This window comes from Leptonychotes weddellii, chromosome 1 (genome assembly GCF_054177405.1).
Source record: "Leptonychotes weddellii isolate Sample4059 chromosome 1, ASM5417740v2, whole genome shotgun sequence".
Taxonomy (NCBI): Eukaryota; Metazoa; Chordata; class Mammalia; order Carnivora; family Phocidae; genus Leptonychotes; species Leptonychotes weddellii.
The window spans coordinates 141,556,215-141,579,291 of record NC_138369.1 but is presented as its reverse complement, the minus strand read 5'-3'; the positions used below and the strand labels follow the sequence as shown (position 1 = coordinate 141,579,291).

Here is a 23,077-nt window from a genome sequence, read left to right as displayed (position 1 = left end):
TCTTCCCTAGTTTAACCGATACCAGTTCCAAATTTTGAAACCTGAAATTGACTATAGTTCCCGTTAGTCATAACTTTGTATTTAGGAGCTGCTGCGACTCTTATTCAGGTATTGTAAGCAACGCAGGACTGGAAAATGGTAAGTTGTTGGACTTTACCTTGCCTTTCAGTAGCTTGTGGGATAATGAATCAGAGACACAGACTGTAATGAATTCAATTCTTGCCTGTTTTTACCAAAGTGCTAGGAAAATGCAAACAGCTGCTCTGTTAATGTAAGCAATATTTGAATTTTTAGAATGGACTAAATAGCAGGAGATTGGACTATGAAGATGAGAATCCCACGGGGGAAGATGGGATTCAGCCGCTGTACCCTCTTTACAGCCAGATATGCTACCAAGACCGGAGTCCTGGCAAACATCATGAAAGCAACGAGCCCGAGAGAGTCTACATCAACCCACGAGAACACTACGTGTGATTTCCCTCTTTCCAGTGTATGTCCTCCTGACAAACGTTTAATCTTAGACTGGGGAGAGAAACTGAGGCCAATGGTTATGATTTTATTCTCTCGTATAAAATAATCCCAGTTTACCTGTATCAGAAGTCGTGATGAATGGCTTGGAGCCAACAGCAAATTTCTTTCCTTCCTCAAGTTTCTTAGCCACCAGGTGTGTCTGGGAACTTGACAATAGCTTTGTCTGTCTCTGTGACGGTAGCGTTTAACTACTAACATTTGGCCCACAACAGCTCGTTCATTTAAATGTAGAGCATCTGCCTGTGATAGCAGCAGTGATTCTCCAGAAAGAAAGGCCCCGGCTGGGAATGTTAACCTTGCTGGGGCTTAGGAAGGCCAGCCTGTTCAGCTGTAACTCAAATGAGCAGAAAAAGGAGTTCAGAATCCATCCCTCTAATTATTTCATCGGGATTTGGCTTTCCCTGACATGCTTAATGCAATTACAGTACCTGTGCAAACAGGAGGCCTGAGGAAAGATGCAAAATTTGCTCTTTATCCAAAACAACAACAACAACAAGAACCAAAAGCAGTTGAAGCCCTCAAGCCTGTTGGTTGCTTTTAAAGTCTTGTGATAACTGTAATCGGTGTTCTTTCGTGATCACTAAGGTCGGAGGGATACGTGTTTTGTGCCGTTCTCTGCCTAGGCTTGATGAGCTGCGTGCTCACCAAGCTTCTGCTCTCACTCTGTTGTTCCCACAGTTCTGTTCTTTCCTAGCCAGATTAGCCTATTTCCCACCTATGAAATTCTAAAAGCCTTGGCTAAGTGGTGGACAGCCTTGAGCCCTGTCCCTCTTTTCTGTAGTATTGCATATGACAAGCTCAGCTTTCACTTCTGAAATTCCTTTCAAACTAATCCTAACCACACAGGCTTTGGCCACCCTCTGCTTCTTCAGACTACTTCTCCTCCATGTTTTATCTACCTCAGAAAAGCCTACTGGAAAATCACCATGAAATAACTCCTGCTCTTAAAAGCCAGGTAGAAAATGTGAATTTTTTTTTTTTTTAAGTGCCACTTCAGTATGGCGTATATGCTAAACCCTCATGTTGTCCTTTATCCCCCCACCCTCTTTTACCTAGTCAAGAACAAGAGTCAAGGGATGCTAAAAAGCAAATAATATAGTGACTGACTTACCAGTGCAACATTTTGGTGCCTGCAAATATCTGTCTTGAGTTTTCTCCGTCCCCTTTGCCAACGTAGCCTCACTGAGGTTGAAGGTAGTAATTATAGCGGGGTGAGCAGAGGAGGGGGCCCAGGTACCCGCGCAAATGTCGATCACTCTCACATCTTAAGGAAGGCATTGTTTTACCGTGTGTTCTGGAAGATGAGAGGTATGAAAAACACTGCAGACTTGTCGTATATTAGGAAAGAATGACATAAGTACTAATAAAAGAGTACACGTTTCCACCCTAAGTTTCAGCGGGGACAGGAGAATATGGACCTAGATTTCTAATGAGATACCAAAGATACTTTGTGATTCATGTTGTGCCGGCTGCGGTTCTGGCTCGTGTGTGTGTTCCCTTGTTTTAGTGCCACACTCTTAAAGGCAAGTTTTCCAGGTGGTTCCACAGTAGTCACGCGGTCTGCCCCTATTGCCTGGGGGACTGACAGTTCTAGGAGAAAAGATGCTTAAACTCTAACTCAGCACTTTAGCAATTGAAAAGGCTCTAGGGTTATATGGAATTCAAGGGTAAATCCCAAGGACCCTCCTTGCTGTATCACTGCGCTACCTCAGAGTTTACTGCCCTTTGTTGCAAGATGGCATGGAAAGAACATATTTGATTATTACCTGGAATCCCATCAGTGAATTAGTGTAGCTGAAGGTGGAGGAATCCTTGCAATTGTTTCCCAACAGAAAGATGGCTGTGGTTGGAGTTCTCCTTGAGAATAAAGTGTTTTTATAAATACTAGATGTTACAAAGGAAGAGATACGGTGGTATGTCAGCTCCTTTAGAAAGCTTTAAAAATGCCTTACACACTAGGGATGGTTTCTAGAGTCCTGCTGGGAAGTGGGTTGATGAATTAGAATCACAAAAACTTATCTTGGACCTTGGAGGGGGTAGTAAAGAGGTCTTCATTTGCACTAGATTTGGAAGGGCTGGGTTTTCAGTGCCTTTTGGCCTGTCTTCAGAGCCCTCCCTACCAAGAAGAACCCACTATAAAATTTTTAACATTTTGATGTAGTTATGGAAAAGAAATTTCGTGGTGTAGACACCTCTCTTATAACCAGCCAGTTCACTATCCTCTTTGCTTCTCTGTCAGCTACAATAGTTCTCGAACAGACTGGTAGATTTTATAGCTGTTGGCCCTTTTCATGGGTCAGATAAGCTATATAATTGTTTATCCTGGTGTCTCCCTTCTGTTCTCTCTGAACACTGAGTGGAACAGAAAGGAGCTTTAAAAGGGTTTGATCAGCCAGCCCCCTCAAACAAAAAATGCCATCCGAAATTAGCCCGTTGATTTCTAAATTTGGAGCTTAGACAACTTGATGATGTCTGTTTAAATTTGGAAGTTATACTCTTAAAGGTCAGTGAGTGATATAATCCACAGCTGATACTAGATACTCTTCCCATAACTGGTTTACTAGAACACACGGAAACAGAAAGAAATCCCCAGAGTGCTTATCCGCTTAAGGTCGAAGCTTAACGTTTCGGGGGGGTTGGAGTGTGCGTGCTCCCTCTCAGAATTGCAGCCATGGTGGCCCGTTGCATGGGCAGCCCAGGCTCCAGGGTCACCAACCTTTGCACACCAAGCCAAAGTACAGCCTCTGGGCCGTCCAGGATTGGCCCGGCATAATGGGATATGAATTGACATTAATTCTTAAATGGCAGTGATTTGTTGCCTCTTCTGTGAGGGTTCTCCTATCCTTGTCCTTCTTATATTTTCTAAGTTTGAAGAAGTCCATGCTTTCTGATAAAATTCTTACCTGTGATAGACCTCCCTGTAACACACACATGGTAGATACTAAAGAAATAAATGCCCTCTAAACTAAATGAGCTGGTTCCTCATAAATCTTTTAGGGCCTCATTTACTCACAAGGGTAGCACAATTTCTTCGTCCATCTTTTGGGGATGATTTCCTAAATGCTCTTCCATAGTAGTCTAAAACTGACTTTTGCTTTTCGTTGTACACTCTTTGCCTGCACTGGGCTGGCCTCGTGGTACTATTCTTTACATACAATAGAGCCTTCCTTCAAGCCTCTTATTCCCTGGGGTGTCGAGGACAGACCATCTACCAAGAACCAAAAGAACAGATTCTACTCCCAACCTCCCCCATTCTGGCTGCGAAAACCTGAACAAGTCACCTAACCTCGCTAGGGCATCGGCTGCCCATTATCCATAAAGTGGAGATTTTACCTTTCCTGTCAGCCTCTCAGAAATGTGAGAGTTAAACAAGATAATAATACATGGGAAATTATAAGTTCTCTTCAAACTGAAAAAGCCTATGACTCTATTATTATTAAATGTTGAACCTAAACTCCCAGCGCCCTCACCAGCACTGGGGAGAACCAAGTGGTAACATGAAAACTTCAATTTGATCCAATTTGAGTATAGCCAAGTGCAAGAGGGACTTATACTTTCTTTTGCTGTAACACCTATTTTGTCTTATGGAAAGCTTGATATCTGGAGCTTAGCCTCTTAAGCTTTGTCTAAAATTGCAAATGCATGTTGTCATAACCAGGGGTGCTCTTGGTTTTCAGATTACTACTAATAACAGCTACATTATTGAATTTGTGATATGGACAGGATTCCCAGACAAGTCTCCTACATGAATCCCTTCACAGACTAGGACCAAACTCCTGTGTCATCCCCTTTCCAGGAGCCCCTGTGGGGATGGAAAGGCTCACACTCCTATGCTGCACACCCACAGACCATGCTAGTCACCAACCAGCTGTTACTTCTTTAAAATCTGCTTCTGGGGAGAGGAGTTAAGAGAATACATTTTCCTGATTGTTTTTGAATGGAGGTCTAAGAAAATGCATAAGAAAAAAACCCATAAAAAACATTTATTAAAATGTTTGGAAGCACAAATGCTCATTTTTACTTGGTTTTTGAACTTCTCAAAATGCTCAGAAAGACTTATATCTGTTAGATAACCATAGCTGCAAAAACAATCAAATAATTAAAGCCACTCCATCCCAGTTGGTTCAAAATAATTTGGGCACAAACTTCTCTCTAACACCTTCACCTTAGTTCTTTGATACACCGATCACTCTGTTTGGTCTGTCCCACCTTTATTGAACTCCCAGGGAGAGGCGGATAGATGGAAAACTAGCTAGCTTTGGTAGAAAACCAGAAGGAGAATAGGAAGAGTGTGAAGTAGAAATGCCAGGGTCCCCACCAGTGGTTCAGCCGTGTGCTTAACTGACAAGGTTCTTCATCCTTGGACTCTTTGCAGATCTTCTAGGAGGACCAGGGACTTCAGTTCTTCTGATAAACCAGAAACTGCTATCAGCAAGCCTATTCAACTATAGATGCTGCCTGGATTAATTTTATTATATCTATAAGGAATTTCTATTTCTTCCATTAAAGAAAATTGTTGTGAACTGGACTTGGCCAGTTTGGTCCCTTGCAGAGATTTGGTGGTTCTGGTAGCCTTCAGGAGGTAGAGGTGGGTGAGGGCTGTAGCTCTTCTCCCACCCCCATCCCCAACCTCACCAGGTGATTCTTCACACTGAAATCACCGTTTGACCCATTTCTGCATCATTCATGTTGATAAGCAAGCAGGCACCCTGTAACAGTCAAATGTCCTGTAAGCTTGAAAATGTTCCAGTTCTGTTCTTTAGGGAATTCAACAATATCTTATGCAAAAGGTTTATTAAAAGCAAATCCAATAATATTCCAGTATATTTAGTGTCAGGTGACCCAATTCTGTTTAACTGCTAGACACAGAAGAGGTTAGTAATCTAGGGATCCAGGGCTAGCGGGCTTGCTAGAGTCTCATACCCTATTGATGGAAGGGCTGGAGTGCCCTGCAGTATTTGGCCAGTCCCAGTCCACGTACCTGTAACACTACTAATATGGCCGTTGAAAATAATCATTTATTAACAGAGTCTCTGGTGTTAAACTATAGATAAAGCTCTTGTGGTAGAAGCCTCTGAAGAGACTAGAGTTTTTCAAATGCTAACAACCTTTGGAGGATGTTATTCCCCCAACAGGATTCTTCAAATGTTTACTCACCACTCCCAGAGTGTTTATTAAGACTAATTAAAGATTGCCAAAATAATTTAAATTACATAGAATGTAACAATTTGTTAAGGATTCCTCAGGATATCACACCTTCTGACATTTCTCCTTAGTGACGACCTTTCCTTTCTTGGCGGGGAGGGGGCAGGGTCGGTATGTGAGAGAGACAGAGGGGAGAAGGGTCCACTTAAAATTCGCAGTTAAAAAAAATTTTTTTCCATTCACACACACAAAAGAACCCTCACATCTGCAAACATTTCACTCTTTCAGACCCATTTTATCATATTTGCTTTAACATTATCTCTGCAAAAAAGGTTGGGGGGGAACAGAAAGGTCATATTTACCTTGATGGTCAAAATACATAAAACATTAGGTTTATTTCTACTGTATTTTCATTACTAGGTTAGTTATTCTCAAGTTTCAGTTTGATTGTGGCGCCGAGTAAACTAGAATGAGAGAATGTCAAAACCTCAGATGCCACTACATTACTGTTTTATCATACAGTATCAACTGAGAAGAGCATGATGTGGGAGTTCCTTCTACATACCAGGGAGAAGGGAAACTGCCATGGATAAATAAAAGGATTCTTCATGTCATCACTTGGGAATAGCTCCCTTCTATTGGTCCATTCCCAGGAATTTTCTAATCAGTGTTTGGGGTCTAAGGACATGATATGTATCGAGTTACATACCTCCCTGCACCAAAAAGAAGTAACTATATTCTGTATTCTTTACCAAACAGTTGCCCTCTTGAAGTTTTTTTCCAGCAGGATCCTTGGTATTATAGCCTACACTGGTTGTATTTATCATCATGACATGGGGTTGAGCTGTGACAGTCAGTTAGAGGACACCTAGAGGGAAGACCTCCCTGGGAATCCAGAACATCAGATTTGCCACACTGGCTTAGAACTGTGACCCATCCTGCTACAACTGTGTCTGGCAACCATGAAGGGATGCTTTATGAGTCTCCTCCAGAGGTTAGGAATAACCTCAAACATCCCTAATGTCCCAATAACTCACAATAGATCTAGGAAGTGCAGGGTCACACAGGATTTTCCAAGTAACAGGGTGTCACTGCTTTTGGTTTTTAATAATGTTTCCAGTAACGACCAGTATTTTTCCTTAAATTAGCACATTGATCAGGCTAAATTAAATTCCTCTCTCAAGTCGTGTTGATAGCTCAGTGTTCCCCATATTTTGACTACAGCCAGCAGTATTTTTTCCTACATGTGGTAGTTTGCACTTACCCGCACTGTGGCTGTTATGCCTCTGCTTTTTCATGCAGTCTTATGAGAACTTACTGCGTATTTCAATACCCGGAAGAGCATTTGTCATCTTAGGTTTCGTTGTGTACTTGAAATTCCAAGTCCTTTGTAAAAAAAAAAAGTTAAGTAGCTGGTGTGGCTACTGGATCCCTGGATTATTCCATTTGTCCATCCAGAAAAGTTCCTGTTTATCCTCTACCTTCTGTTTCTATTTCAAAGCCAATGCTTTAAGACATAACATCTGCTCCAGCCTATTCCCTCTCTATGTAGTCTTAACGTCTTAACTTCTGTACTCCTTAGTCTCACCCTGTAAGTTCATACTCTGTACCTCACAGAGCTTTATGGAGGGAAAAATAAGATACTTAAGGGTTGTCTTCAAGAGAGGTCCTACTTTTAAAGTGATTTTATAAAAGCCCCTAGGCTTAGAAATGAGAAACTCTATAGCTCTAATTCTTTTCCTATTCTTGTTTTGCTATTTTTATTTCTGGAAAGTGATCTCTGTCTGAATAGGCTTACTCTGGTTTTAACTTTCTTCCCATTAACCCTTTTCACACTGAAATTGTCCTTTATCTTATCCATGCTCAGAACTTTTTACTTACAGAGCCAAAACTAATTCTCCCACAGCAAATCCCACCTGCGTTTACTCCCATCATTAAACGAATGAATGTATTCCACAAACAAGCATTCAGCTCTGCACATAAGTCAGAAGCTAGTGAGACTTCACTCTGGCCCTGAGAAGATCTGACCATGTGCCTTGGTTTCCTTGCATAAACTGAGGTTAATTCTGCTATTTCACAGCACCTGGGGTCGTGAGTCTTGACTAATAAATGGTGGAAAGCATCTTGCAAATGTCCCGTACTGTATAAACGTGTAACGAATAATCTGGAGAGTCTTCAAGTAGAAATGTATTCTTGTGCAGCTCAGTTCAGAATACTAATATACCCATTGTTTTCAAATAAAATGTTTTACTAACCTGTTTTCTCCTTTAAAAATATTTTTAGTAAAAATTAGTTTCTAGGGATTTGAACTATGTATAGGGACATAGGTCCCTGATAGAAGAAACCAATAGTATATATTCTTGCTTGTCAGAAAATGCTCAAGTTGTATTTTAAGTGTTAAAACTAAAAGGGTTGCATAACAATATAGTGGGGTAAGGAGGAGGATTTTTAGCTCAAATGTGGCAAAATATAGAAGTACAAAAATTAGCTTTGATTTTGAGATTGTATTATAAATAGTAGAGTTAATGTGGTTGTTATAGATACTCTTTATTTTTAAGTTACCAGAAATTATCTTTTATTTTTGAACTGTATGGTTCTTGACATGTTTTGAATAAAGTTTTTATCACCTAAAATTTTTCATTTACCTTATTATCAATAAATCAGTTATGTTTAAAATACATATAAAAAGTGATAACCTAATTACATGACTGCAAAATTCAAGATTTGAAGAACATCTTTTATAGAAATGGTAAATTTCTATACTGGAATCCATTTAAAAAAAAGATTTTAAAAATAGCAACAGAAGTACTTTCATACTTAAGGCAGTATTGGAAATGTTTTTGAAACGTGATCAGTTACACATTATTATAACTGCTTGTGAAAATTACTTTAATACCTTTTTTTTAGTGAAGCTAAATTTATTCCACTTAAAGAATTCTTCATTCCTTATTAATCCTTAGGTGTTAAAATATGCCTTCTTTTATGAAATGATATTAGTAGTAGAGAGTAACTTTAAAAAACTTTTTTTGAAGATTTTATTTATTTATTTGAAAGAGAGTGAGAGAGAGCATGGCGGGGGGAGGAGGGTCAGAGGGAGAAACAGACTCCCCTCTGAGCAAGGAGCCTCATGATGCAGGGTCTGGATCCTGGGACTCTGGGATGGTGACCTGAGCTGAAGGCAGTTGCTTAACTGAGTGAGCCACCCAGGTGCGCCAGTAACTTTAAAAATATTATTACTTACCCCCAAAAAAGTTGGCATCTATCATAGGTCCCTGAATTTTGTTTTGGGAATGAATGCTTACTGGTCTGTGAAATGTCCAAGTCTGAGAACCACTTAGGAGATACCATAAAATTCATCCTTTTAAAGTATATTAACTCAGTGATTGATCAATTGATTGATTGACTTAAAAGATTTATTTATTTGAGAGAGAGAGCACGAGCAGGGGGAAGAGCAGAGGAAGAGGGAGAGAAACTCTCAAGCAGACTCCGCTGAGCACAGAGCCTGACATGGGTCTCCATCCCAGGATGCCGAGATCATGACCTGAGCGGAAATCAAGAGCCGGCCACTTAACCAACTGAGCCACCCAGGCGCCCCTCAGTGTTTGTTTTAGTATATTCCCAGAGTTATATAATCTTCACCACAATTTTAGAATATTTTCATCAACCCCAAAAGAAACCCACTCCCATCCACTCTCCCCACCCCACCACTCCCCTTGCCCCTGGCAACTACTAGACTACTTTCTGTCTCTGTGGATTTGCCTGTTCTGTACATTTCCTATAAATAGAATCATATATCGTGTGGTCCTTTGTGTCTGGTTTCTTTCACTTGACATGCTTTTAAGGTTCATCCATGCGGGCACCTGGGTGGCTCAGTTGGTTAAGCAACTGCCTTTGGCTCAGGTCATGATCCCCGAGTCGTGGGATCCAGTCCCCTCATAGGGCTCCCCTTGCTCTGTGGGGAGCCTGCTTCTCCCTCTCCCTCTGCCTGCCACTCCCCCTGCTTGTGCTCTCTCTCTGTCTGTCAAATAAATAAATAAAATCTTATTAAAAAATTTTAAAAAACAAACAAAAAAAGGTTCATCCATGCTTTAGCATTTATCATTCACTTCTTTTTATTGCTGAATAATATTCCAGGAACGTTCCATTGTATGGAGAGACCACATTTTATCCATTCATTGGTTGATGGGCATTTTAGTTGTTTACAACTTGGGGAAGTAATTATGAATTATGAATAATGCTATGAACTGTCATGTACCAGTCTTTGAACATACGTGTTTATTTTTCTTACATATATATCTAAGAGTGCATTTGCTGGATTATATGGCAACTGGATAGCTTAACCTTTTGAGGAGCTGCCGAACTGTTTTCCAAAGCTGCTGCATTTTTTTACACTCCCATCAACAGTGTGTGCGGGCTCCACTTTTTCCACAACCTCATTAATGCTTGTTATCTGTCTTTTTTGCTTATAGTTGTCCTGGTAAGGGTGAAGTGCTATCTCACTGTGTTTTTTATTTGAATTTTCCTGTTGGCTAATAATGTATGTTTGTTGTCTACGACCCTCTAAATATGTAAAACCTTTCTTAGCTCATGGGCCATATAAAACCAGGATTTGGACCCATAGTTGGCCAAACTTTCTGATCTAGAAGATAGAATTAGTAGATAGACACATTAGAATCGGTATTATAAATACATTCTCTATGTTCAAGAATGCAGAGGAAAGCATGAGCCTCTTCAAAGGAGATGTGGAGTGTTAAAAAGAATACAAGTGGTAATGGTGCTGATAAATCTGCATGCTGGATTTGGGGGAAAAAAAAACCCAAAAACTTGGTCTATAACATTTTCTGATTCCCACGGTGTGAATATCCACCCCACCGTGGTCAATTTTAAGCTACGGACACAACAGCACTGAAGTTGGGAAGGGACGTGCATAATTGGCGGCTGCAAACATGTCGCTGACCTAAGCCATCTCCAACTGGTATGACATGGGGTGATCAGCAACCGTGGCTACCACCCTCAAGGCTATCCTTGGTTTTCTCTTCCACTCCTATAAGCAGCCAATGGGAGGGAGAATATCTGCCCGTCCCATTGTATTATTAGACCCCCAAACAGCCTTTGTCTCTGCCTTCATTACTCTGGGAGCATAGCTACATTTCCACAAGGCAGATGCATACACACACGCACTCCTTGGAATGTCAAAAAATGTGTTGGAATAAAACGATAACGTAACAAAGGGAAACATATTCTGATCCATCCAAAAGACTTCCTGGAAATATATTTTAGCTTGGTGTTGAATAGGTAGGAAATGGCCTGGTAAACAAAAGAGCAGACATATTGCACACATATAGATGGTTTGTGCCAGAGTACAAATGTGGGGAAATTGCATATCTTGGTGGTTAGATATGCAATTGCGAACCCCTGTGATCAGGGATTTTCCTGCAAGTTTCTTCTTCCCAGAGGTTCTGGGAAAAGCCTCAACTTTAGATTTAGGCTTTTACCAAAAAGCACAATATAAGGGGGGAGAAAGTCCTTTTATACCTTCTGAAATTGCTATAAGAGAGAAATTAGGTGGCAAATCATCCAGACAATAATTAGTTCATATCTCGGACTTTAAATGGCCCTTTGAATTTCTGGTCTCCTACATTTCCACATTGCTATCAGTTCGTGAACTGTTCTTAAGAAGAGCTCTGCCTTCTTGTCCACACTCTCCTGGGGCTCCCTCTCCCTTTTCTACACACTTCCCTTCCTAGGGTTGGTAAAACCCAAAGTGACAGTGTGGGGTTGGTGCTTTTGGCCTCTACTTGTCTGCTCAAATCAAAGAAAAGAAGCAACTTTGCTGGGCAGAAGTGGGCTCAGTAGAACAAGGGCTGGAGCTATTCATTGCTCAGAACTCACAATTGTTGATTACCCAAATACGACATTTCCTAAGTGGAAATGTGGGCGTAAAGGGACTTGAAGAATCTGTGACTTTTTGTAAACTCCTGTGCTTCTGTTGGCTAAAGAGAAAGCAAAGCCTTTTCTAAAATGCAGAGGACGTCCTAGCACAGATATCCCCTGGCAGAATTCATTCCAACTTCCTGGGTTTCCTGGCACGGCCCTGCTTTCCAAAGTCGGTCCTGTTAAACCTGTGTTCTCTCCTGAGGTTCTCAGACTTCAGCTTGCATTGGAATCACCTGCACAGCTTGATGAAGTTCCGATTTTATCCCAGAGTTTCTGATTCAGGAGGTGTGGATGGAGTGGTGAGAAGTTGCATTTCTAAGACGTTCCTAGGTGCTGCTGCTGCTGACCCAGGGATCCCGTAAGCTTCTCCACAATGCTGCAGGTCGGGCCCTGTGGCCGCCACTGTCGCCCAGCTCCTCACTGAGACCATTGCATCCACCTGGCTTGCTGCAGGCCGTTTCCCACTTGGCCTCTGTTATTTGGGGGTCTTGCCATTTGGGGTCCTCTCCTATTACCATTTGTGGTCCTGTCGTCACTGCTGAACATTTTAGTGATGCTGGAGCCCTTCCCACTAGCGTGTTCCTGATGACCTTGGTAGATGGTATGTCCTCCAGGCCTTTCTGTGGAACATAATCCCTCGGTTGGTTGCTGGGCCTCACATAATCTATATTATAATATGTATGGAGACACTCTAAGCATGTCTACATCCCTGAGCCTTTGAATCCTTTCTTCCTCGATCGGCCAAGGAAATTCTGGCATTTCAGCTTTGCTTAGTGTAGGCCATTGCTCTCTTCAGGCTCCTAGGAACCATCCTAGTAGCAAGGTGACGCCATCGCCCCGGGGAGGGGGGTGTCTTGCCAAGGTCTGAATCCTGTATCTCTGGAGAATGCTCCCTACAGTCGTATGTCCCAACAGCTCTGGCTCGGGCAGCCTCAGAGTCCAGTGCCAATGGTGCTACCTTGGCCTTGGCCAGTATATGTTGGTTAGGCCTTGCAGCTCCTTTGGACCAGAGCCCCTCTTCTCCTGGGTTGTGCCCAGCCTGACCCCGGGGGAATCATGGTGTGACCTAATCCTCCCATCAGCCTTGTAGCCAGCAGAGGTGGGGGTAGCTCTTGAGTGGGGCACATAGCTCCTAAGGTCTACCTTGGTGGGATATTTAACGGTCTCTGGAGGTCAGCACTAGATTTAATTCTGGGCTTGGGCCTCAGCTGCAGGAGCTGAGAGTCTCTTTGTAACTACCAAGGAGACTCTCTGGCTCTCATATTTGGCTTTTATTTGCCTATTCATTGCCTGCAGCTTTTCATTACCTTTTGTGTATTCATGGCTTTTAGCAACACTCATCCAATTCCATTGTCTTTGTAATTACTCTTTCTCCCTTCTCAACACCTGATAAACCTCACCTGCTAGTTTGTTCCTTTCCGGGGATATACCTTTTCATTTAACCACCTATTGGACCATCACCTTGGGCCAGGGGATGCTATGTTCTGTTTATCACCAACTGGGTCCTCATTGCCTGCCAGGTGGCTAGTGATTTGGCTCCAAAAGCCCATCTTATTCACCACTTTCTAGGAGCACTCCTAGAAGAACTGTGGCAGGTTGGGGTCTTTAGAAGCAGATGCTGAGATGGATTTTGGTGTGCAGGGACTTCTTTAGAGAAGAATGCCTGTGGACGGGGGTGGAGGCGGGGCAGGGGAAGAGATGGAAAAACTGGGATGCAGGTCTGGGAAGCCTTGACCCACCCCACAGGGCGTGCTGGACTCTGTACGGCCGGCACCCCAGAGGCCCCCCACGCTGGGTGAAATAGCTGGGTTTCCATGCCCCTGACTCCCTCAGCCACTGGATGTGCCCCCGCCCCAGGCTGTTCGGTGAGGAGACGCCCGGCAGCAGGGTCAGCCTCGGAGGCTGAGGGCTAGGGCAGCGAGTTCTTCCTCCGTTTTCCCCTGCTCACACCAGGAGAGACATTGAAGGAAGCCAGTTACTTTCATTAGACCAGTTGCTCTTTACTTGTAGGCTAGGAAGGGGCTGCAGATGGTAAGGTGATGTTTAAGTTATGTTCTCTGCCTGTATGTTGCCGCTCCCTTTTTCCCCATTCAAGGGGGTGGTTTCCTCGTGTCAGGGGAGGTTTATTCTGTTCTTTCCTGAAATTTCCTCTAAAAGCCTAAAACCATCGTTCTGAGAGTAGAGTTTGAAGAGAAGGCAATTTCTCTCAAACTGAAAAAGATGCTCTAGGATGGTGGGTCCTGTGAGAAATCTAGATGTCCATGTTGTTTCTGATATTTCTGCATTTGGAGTAGAGCCTCAGGGGGAATGCCATCAGTAATTAGGGACTTTGGACTGCCCTGTGTCCTAGTCCTGGCAAAGAAGAGCACGGTGGCGGGCCTGGAGTGACATGCTGCCGCCACCAGCATCACGCTGGCACTGTGTAGGACCCCAGGACTTGGAAACAACCTTGAAATAGAAAAGGTAAGCAGAAGAGTGTTGCCAGAATAGCTTTGAATTTCCACCTCACCTGTTGGGATGGAAGCCTGGCTTTAGAAAAGTTGACTAGGAGAAAAGAGAGAGATGTGATATTTCTTGCACACCTGAGTGTGCGGACTGATTCAGACCTGCTGCACATCAGTAAGGGACCTGGTCATGTCGGTCTTCCTCCACACTCATAAATGCTGTGGTCCTCTCAGACCCTCAGCTCTTCCACATGTACTTTCTGTGTGCTTAGGCACACGGCCAGACGGATGCTGAGAGGATGGGGAGCACTTCATGCAAAGCCCTGCTCTGGCTCCTCTCTTTCCCCACCCCACCCACTTGCTGGTTCTTGCATTGATCTAACCTTGACTCCAGTCCCACAAATATTTATTTATAGCAGCACTTTTGGAAAAATCTTAACTCAGTCTGTCTCTTGTTTTTATCCTCAGTTTTTTTCACCCTCACATTCATGTTCCTTTCCTTCGTATCACTCATCTCATAATCTTTTTTCTTCCTTATTTTCAATTTCCACATATGTGAGGGTCTTTGAGGGTTCTAATTATAAAACAATGGATTATAGTGTTTGTCATAAGACACCTCAAAATGCTATTTTAAAAATGAACTCTTGAAGTGTGTAGAACATGCTAATCTGAATTTAGAATTCTGAACAGTATTAAAATAGATTTTTTTTGTAGTACTATCCAGCAGAATTAAAAATAGAGGCCGCCTGGGTGGCTCAGTTGGTTAAGCGACTGCCCTCGGCTCAGGTCATGATCCTGGAGTCCCGGGATCGAGTCCCACGTCGGGCTCCCTGCTCATCAAGGAGTCTGCCTCTCTCTCTGACCCTCCCCCCTCTCATGCTCTCTCTCTCTATCTCATTCTCTCTCTCAAATAAATAAAATCTTTAAAAAAAAAAAAAAAGATACCCAGAGTTGTAAATGTACAAAAAGATCACTGAGTATCTTTAAAAAAAAAAAAAAAAAGAATTAAAAATAGAAGGAGAAAAAGTCCATGTTTCAAAACCTCATTAGGAATTTCCTGGAAAGATCGAGATTTATTCATGTAGCAGGTCACTTAATGGGTCTCATTTGGATGTTTATCATGGTTCAAAGATGATTCCCCTTTATAATCTAATCAGCCCAGGTTTTGGACACGGCAAGGAACAGGGGGGCTTCTGCTGAGAGGACATGTGTTTCCTTAACTCTTCGGGAATCCAGATGCTGTCAGCTTCATACAGTCGCTCATACAGTGATCCCCTTTTTCTCCATTCTTACAGCTCTCATCCACTGTGCACCCTCAGCCCCTCTCAGCTTTCTGTGATATTCATTCACTCATTCATTCATTCATTCATTCAGTTCGTATGGTCGAGCCAAGTTCTGCTCTAGGTACTAAGACTATGACAATGAACAGAACAAATAAAAGCTCTGTCTCATGGGGATAGAGGGGGAGAGAGACAATAAACAATTTAATTAAAAAATTGTATGTTAGAAGTATGGATGAAAAACAAAGTAGGGAAGGGAGTCAGTGTTGGGGGCATAGGGTTTACAGTTTAGATTGAGTGGCCAGGGAAGGCCTCACTGACAAGGTGATATTTAAGTAAAAGTGTGAAGGGGTGGAGGGCCATGCACCTGGAAGAAGAAACCATGCAGGCAGAGAGGGAGGAGCAGCAAGTGCAAAGGTCCTGTGGCAGGACTCTGGCCACCACATTTGAGGAATAGCAATGAGTGAGTGAGGGGAGAAGAGGTAGATGAGGTCTGAGAAGAAATGGGAGGTGAGCACTGGATCAGGTACTACTTTGTGGGGGCATTGTAAGGACTTGGGCTTCTCCTTGCATGAGATAGGAGCCATTGGAGGGATCTATGACAGGGGAGAGGTATAATCCGCTTATGCTTTTAACAGGATCACTCTGGCTGCCATCTTGAAACTGACCAAAGAGGGGCAAGGACAGCATTGGGAGTCTAGTTTAGAGAGCATTTAATGGAGAGGTCTGGTGGCTTAGATCAGGGTGGTAGCAGGAAAAGTGGCTTTCTATTGAGGGCATACCCTTCTACTCATCTGTCCATGCTCTGATCCTGCCTGCATCCTCCAGGACTGAACATCTTTCTTGGAGTCCACTCCTCATGTCACTGTCTTGCTCAAGAATGCCACAAGAACTCCTTGCTGACCAAATCATGTTCTATTCTGTTTTCTAGTACTCTAACCTTTTGCAACTTGGCATTCTTCCTCTCTACTTTATCCCTTCCCACTTCCCAGCATGTGCTCTCTATTCCCACCAGCTAATGTACTATTCCCCCAGCGTACACTACCCGCTGTTCTAACCTTTTCGGGGAGAGTCCACACTCTCTTCTTGCCTGGAATCTTTCTTATCCTTAAAGCCCCTTTCAAGTGCCCCCTCTGGACGTCTCCCCTAGTTGAAAGTCCGTATGAGTGTGTTTTCTGGCATGGCCCTTAGGGCCTGCCCCACCCGTGCTGACAGTTTAGCTTATGCCATTTTGCGCCATTTCCTCATTTGGTCTGTGGTGCCTCCATGAGCTCATAAGCTCCAAAAAGTCATAACCTATTTTTGCCTCCTCCATCGCTCCCCCAGAACAGATGAGGCATGTAATATGTATTTGTCAAATATTTGTGGGTTGAACAAAATGCAACATCTGCTCTTCAAAACTAAGATCGCTCTTTCCACTTCCACAGTGACCTGGCAACTGTCCTAAAGGTGTTAAAGACGCCCGAGAAAACATGAGGACGTTGACTCCCACCTGCAATTCCTTGCTCAAGCTCCAAACTACGTTTCCCTACGGTATTTCCTAGAGTGGTAGCACACTACCATGCCTGCCTCGCAAGGCCCTGACGAGATCTCTCCTGTGTCTCTTGCATAACACCTACCCCCGCGGTGTGCTGCATGGTGCTCTTCAAGGGGTTCAGGAGCTGGCTGCCTTCCCCTGCCTTCCCCACTGCTCCCACCCGCTCCCCACTCTGTCTAACCCTTTCCCCAAGTTGTGTGGATTATTTACAGGCATTACTTCAAGGATGAATTTCATCAAGACCTGCTGAGCTGCATATTTACACAGTCTCCAGGTTTTTCTTACCAGCTGTGGACATTTTTTGCAAATTCTACATTATCACCTAATTGAAACGACTGCTTGGTTCCACTTTTCTTATTAAAGACAGATTAAGAAAATCAGTTCAATACCTTAGCCATTTTAAAGTCATCATTAATCTCATGCCCTTGATTTACAATCTGGCTTTAAAAAAAAATATGTCCCTACAAATCCTTTTCTTGCTTTTCAGTCCCCCCGCCCCACCTTGCTGGTATCAAAACCTACTCCATTTGACTGCTCATTCCACTCAGGTTAGCCTGCTTTACTGGTTAGTTTTTGCTCCTTCCCAATTGGGCCTCTTCTAGTACATGCTTTTTTTTTCCTCACCCATAAATCTCTTGCAATTTATCATTTGAAGTTTCCAGTTGTTCAAGAGCTTGCATGGTGAGAATGAAATGCAGTATTTTGAGTTTCATTTGGGGTGTCTTCAAGAGCTCTCTCCGTGTTTTCTCTGATGACATTCTTGGCCCCTCGCCACTTCCATCTGCCAGTCCCCACAGCTGAGACCTCTCAAGCCCCAACTGGAGGCAGCATCTGGACTTGGTCCCAGGCCTTGCCAGGAGAATGTTCGGAGTTGGTACCTAGGTTTTGAGGATATTCCTGTCCAGCCAGGCCAAACCCTGCTTGTCAGCTCTAATAACTGGCCTCCTATTTGGATGTCGGGGCCCAAGGATCTGACCTAACTTGTCCAGATCCTCAGATCATCGAGGGTCCCCTTAGCCTTGCTGGTCTATCCCCTGAGCCACAACTAAGGGCCCATGATCCACCTTTGCATGTTGCAACACCTTGATCTAGCCTCACATTTGGGCAGACAATATATTTAGCTCTCCATGCCCTATCAAGGTCAAGGACACCCACCAATGACCACTCAAAGAACTTGCTCAATGCCAAGTGCTGTCTACCTGAGCGACTGCCACCACCTTACACTCTGGATGCATCCTCTGCCTTCCTAGATGAACGTCTTTCCACTATCTGCTACCAGATGGGTAGGTCTGACCTCCATTTCTAGCCTGCATCTCGGTCTGACACGCACTGCTGGAGGGCTTAATGATTCCTGCCCATACCAGCATCCACTTGAGGCTTGCCTCCCAAAAGAAATGTCCTTAGGAAGAAAAACTATTACACAGTGTTTGTCTCCACACCTTCACATCCTCGAAGACTCTTTTCTGTCCTCCAGCACCTCCCTCCTGTGTCCAGAGTCCTCTTGCTGGGCAGCTCTGACCCAGCCTCCTCACTGTGGCTCTGCTCCAGGCTTGAGAGCTGCCCCCTTCCCCCAAACGGCCCCCTTCGCCCTCCCCCTTTTTGCAGGGGTTGCTCAGATGATTCCATAAGGCATAGCCTCACAGACCAGTGAGTGTCTCTTGAAACTCTACCCTGAGAATACTATAGTTATCACTACATGGTTCCATTTATGATAGTTAAGGAAGGCTCTTTGGGTAGACCTACTATAGATGTTTTGAAGAAAATATGCCATATACGCAATCATGCTTTTTTTCCCTAGAAAAATGAAACCTCTTAGAAACTGTGAAACTTGAAACAACAATGATATGGCCATTTTTCACTCCTTATAGAGAATTTTTTAAATTATAATATTTAGTATTGAAAACAGGATATTAAAGTAATACTTTCATACACCACTTCTAGGAATATAAACTAATGCATCTTTCTAAAAAGAAACCCACGCTTTCTGACCTAATAATGTCCCATTCAGCACTCTACCCTGTGGATAGAGTAAAAAGACAAAGATTCATGTGTTAAGATTTGTATTAAGTTATTATTTAAAACAAATATTTGGAAGAAAATACAAAAATTCATTCATGGAGAAAAGTTAATATGAAATTATACACTTATACTATGGAACGTTATGTATTCATTGAAATGTCTTCAAAGAATATTTTAAACCAAAGAAAATACTAACGATCTGTTATTAAGTGAAATGGTAAGATTCAAAATTCCACGTTCTGCGATCTCAGTTACGTCCCAGCCGCTGTGTGCCGTGTGATACACACATACCACCAACTGTGTACGTGTGTATTGTATAAATAAGGCTGGGTAAATTCATGTTAACAATGTAAATAAATGTTAACAGCCGTTCCTTCATGGGATTAGAATTGATTTTTATTTTATATCTATGTTTGCTTGTTTTCTCAGGTTTTCTCTAATAAACACGTATTACTTTAATGGTCTCAAAAACAGCATTAAACACACAAAGGCGGTTATACTTGAGTTCAAGGTAAACATTTTTAGTGGCTGGAGGGTGGAGGCCTGGAGCCCTCTCTTGTTGACAGGGGGGAAGTCGGCAGAAAATAGGGCTTCTCTCAGTGAGTCTTCCCGCTTCCCCACTTGAGAAATAACACCCTTGCAGCTTCTCACCTTATGTGTGTAACATATTTTCTCATGTTCAAGAGGAACACGAGAGCAGAACAGTCATAATGCCTGGGTGGCTCAGTCAGTTAAGCGTCTGCCTTCACCTCAGGTCATGATCCCAGGTTCCTGGGATCGAGCCCCGCATCGGGCTCCCTGCTCCACGGGAAGCCTGCTTCTCCCTCTCCCACTCCCCCTGCTTGTGTTCCTGCTCTCGCTATCTCTCTCTCTCTGTCAAATAAATATATAAAATCTTTAAACAAATCATAACGGTGTAAAATTGTATTTGTTGAGATAAACTCCATGCAGGAAAAAGCCTCGAACTGCAACTGATCCTCTGCCCTTGACCACTGTATCCCCATGATGGGGCCCGCGGATGGGGCCCACGCCCCTGGAACCCCGCACCGCACCCCCCTCCCAGATACAAAATTGTGTGGACCGCGGAGCCTTTCACAAACTCAGGACACATACAGGAAGGCTGGAAGGAATTCTGAACTCCTAGAACGACGGGTGTCTTCTGAGTACTCAGAAATAAATAAATAAAAATTGTTGTCCCTGAAACGAACTTTCTTTCTTTGAGTGACTTCCTAGCGCAACCGCCCTGGAGTGTTCTGTTTGCAGGGGACGGGAACGCACCGCGGAGCGGCCGAGCCCAGGCAGCAAACCTCAGACGCCTTCCTGGGCTGGGCCCGCTGTGGTTTTGGTTTTCGGAGGCACAGCGCAGCTGTAGAGTAAACCGCGCCTTCGGGATGCCCCTTTTCTCCCTGTTCCGGCGGACCTGCCCCAGGTGGAAGGCCTCGCTGGGGGGCTTCTTGAACTCATTGCCGCCCCCCCCCCCGCCCCAGGCTCTGGTCAGGTGAGGCGTGGCTCTGCCCCCACTCCGGCATCCCGGCTCCGGAGCTGTCAGCAGCTTCTCTTCCCTTGGCGGGACACAACGTTTCCCAGCTCTGACTTAGGCATTCCTTACTCGAAAGGCTGTATTTTCCTAACCTCAAACCAGAACATGTGGGACAGGACACTTTTTCCCAATTTGTCTTGGAAAAGTTTTTTCAATATTAAAAATTAGATCATATTTAGTTATATTTAGCAAAATGCTGCTTTTGAGGAAAAAAAAAATGCATGACCTCGAACGGTCCCAGCACAGCTGGTTCCTGTGATCACTGTGTGTCTGGCTGGAGCATCAGTGGGGTCTGCCCTGCGACACCCCTCCCAGCCCAGGTCAGGTTACCCCAACCTCAGTGGGCAGCCTGGCTGCTTCTCTCTCATGTTGCTGCTCCCAGGAGAGCGTGGTGCAGAATTACTCAGTCACCTCTGAACTAACAGGCTAGCAGTAGTTAGCCACCTGCAAGCTCATTCCTAAAGGAACCTGAGTATTTTCACTGCTAAGCTTTTGAAACAGTCTCTATATTTGAAAAGCAGTAAAAACAAAACAAAACAAAAATTAGATCTGTCCTATCCTATTTTTCAATGGTAGCCTTCAGTTTTTCAAAGGTCAGCTAAACACAGAAACAACTGATTTCAAATTTCAAGTTATTTGCAGTGCGGATCCGAGCAATCAGCTCCGAGGGGGGCAGAGCTGGGGAAGGAGGAACTTGGGGTGGGGGAGGGCTTCTCACAGTCTGGAGAGCCAAGCCAGTGGGCAGACACCCCCTCTGTAGGTTAGCTTTATCACTGAGATCCCTTTCTTTAAACTGGGTTTCCACGAGTTGCACAAGGGTTCAAGTGCCTCATAAATGTGTTGTGACTCAGCCTAGAAAATAGCATGAGAGCATAGAAATTTTTCTTAGGGAAGAAAGAGAAAATTCTCAGGATGTCTTTTATATTATTTTATTTTATTTTATTTTATTTTATTTTATTTTATTTTTTTAAAGATTTTGTTTATTTATTTGACAGAGAGAGACACAGTGAGAGCAGGAACACAAGCAGGGAGAGTGGGAGAGGGAGAAGCAGGCTTCCCACGGAGCAGGGAGCCCGATGCGGGGCTCGATCCCAGGACCCTGGGATCATGACCTGAGCTGAAGGCAGATGTTTAACGACTGAGCCACCCAGGCGCCCCAGAATGTCTTTTAAAGGTGGTTCCTTGTCTTGGTCCCCTTACTTTGGAGGATCACCGAGCTGAATGAGATGAGCGCCCACCCCTGCCCGCTTCGGTGGCTTACACTGCCTTTGAGTCAGTGGCTGGTCAGTAGAGCACAGAACTGTCCCCAGCACCTCAGGAACTTGACGGTGGGGACCAACGGCTGTGCTATGTGCCATGGCTACAGGGAAACCCATGTGTCTAGCCTGAGGCAGCCATCTCCAGAACATACTACCTTGGTCAGGGGCGCCTAGGTGGCTTAGTCGTTAAGCATCTGCCTTCCGCTCAGGTCATGATCCCAGGACGCTGGGATGGAGCTCCACGTCTGGCTCCCTGCTCAGCGGGAAGCCTGCTTCTCCCTCTCTCGCTGTCTCTCTGTCAAATAAATAAATGAAATCTTTTAAAAAAAAAATTACCTTGGTCAAAGAGAAGCAGAGCATAAGAGTATTCAGGAAGAGTGCAAATCCATTACCCCAACGCCAATTCACTCAAAATACATGTCCAACGGTGCCATCCTTCTCTCTGCAAAGGAGACCACTGCTACTAATCTGGGCTGTAGATGCTTTTATTTAATACAATTAAATATGCTGTTTCCCAAAAGTGGAAAGCAAGAAGGAAGCTTTGTAAAAGTTATCATGCTAGAGTGGCCTTGAAATATATTACTGGACTCATCACTGAAGAAGAGAAGGGAGTAAGGGTGTCTTAGTTCCATTTTTATTATTCATTTCTTTCCCATGGAGATTTAGATAAACTTGTTTCTTTCTCCCTAATCATCTCCAAGAGTGGAAAAGGATTTCCTCACAGAATTTTAATGCAGGAAGGAACCCTAGAGAATGTCAAGCCCGAGGGCAGATTTACCAGAAAAATCCCCCTTTTTTTCAGATATTCAAAAGAACCTTAGACCCAGCTTCCCCTCCTGAGAGAGACTCATAAAGGTCATCGATTCCCTCATTTGAAGCCTAATTTCATGCAGGAAGACTTGATGAGGTGGGGAAATAAGAGAGCCAGATTTACTCAGGTATTTTTAATATAAAACAATGGGAAAAGAAATAAATCTATTAAATGACTGATTAAAAAAAAAAAAGCAGTCATTGCAAATAATAGACATGAGCCATGAAGTGTAGGTTTCTAAACAACACATGGTAATAGTACCACCTTATCCAGCGCTTGTGCAAGCCACATGTGCTCTGAGTGCTTTACATTTATATTAACTCATTTAAACCTTTTGAGGTAGGGGTGCTATCATCATCCATACTTCACAGATGAGAATCCTGCCGAAAAGATGAAATATCTTGCCCCAAGTTATATATACGTAGAAAGTGCTAGAGCCTGGTATTCGTAGCTTGGCAGTTTGGCTTCAGGATCTGCGCTCTGAACCACCATGCATACAGTGCCTTGAAGTAACAGTTATTCCTGTTCAGTGGTTCCACTCTGTTACTCGAGAACATCTCAGTAAGGGACTAGA

At 43.6% G+C, this 23,077-nt stretch overlaps 1 protein-coding gene across 4 annotated transcripts in view; it reads left to right on the top strand.

Moving 5' to 3' along the window:
• NECTIN3 (nectin cell adhesion molecule 3) overlaps positions 1–19,799 on the top strand; it is a 136,600-nt gene extending 116,801 nt beyond the window's left edge. The window contains exons 9-10 of one of the 4 annotated variants that reach the window (XM_081797319.1): positions 295–490; positions 16,765–19,799. In XM_081797319.1, the coding sequence (XP_081653445.1) occupies positions 295–474 (180 nt within the window). In that variant the 3' untranslated portion in view covers positions 475–490; positions 16,765–19,799. Of the gene's footprint in view, positions 1–294; positions 8,310–16,764 lie in introns of those variants that run through there. The other 3 variants (XM_081797320.1, XM_081797318.1, XM_031037820.2) reach the window with 3 other exon arrangements.
• The last annotated feature ends 3,278 nt before the right edge of the window (positions 19,800–23,077 follow it).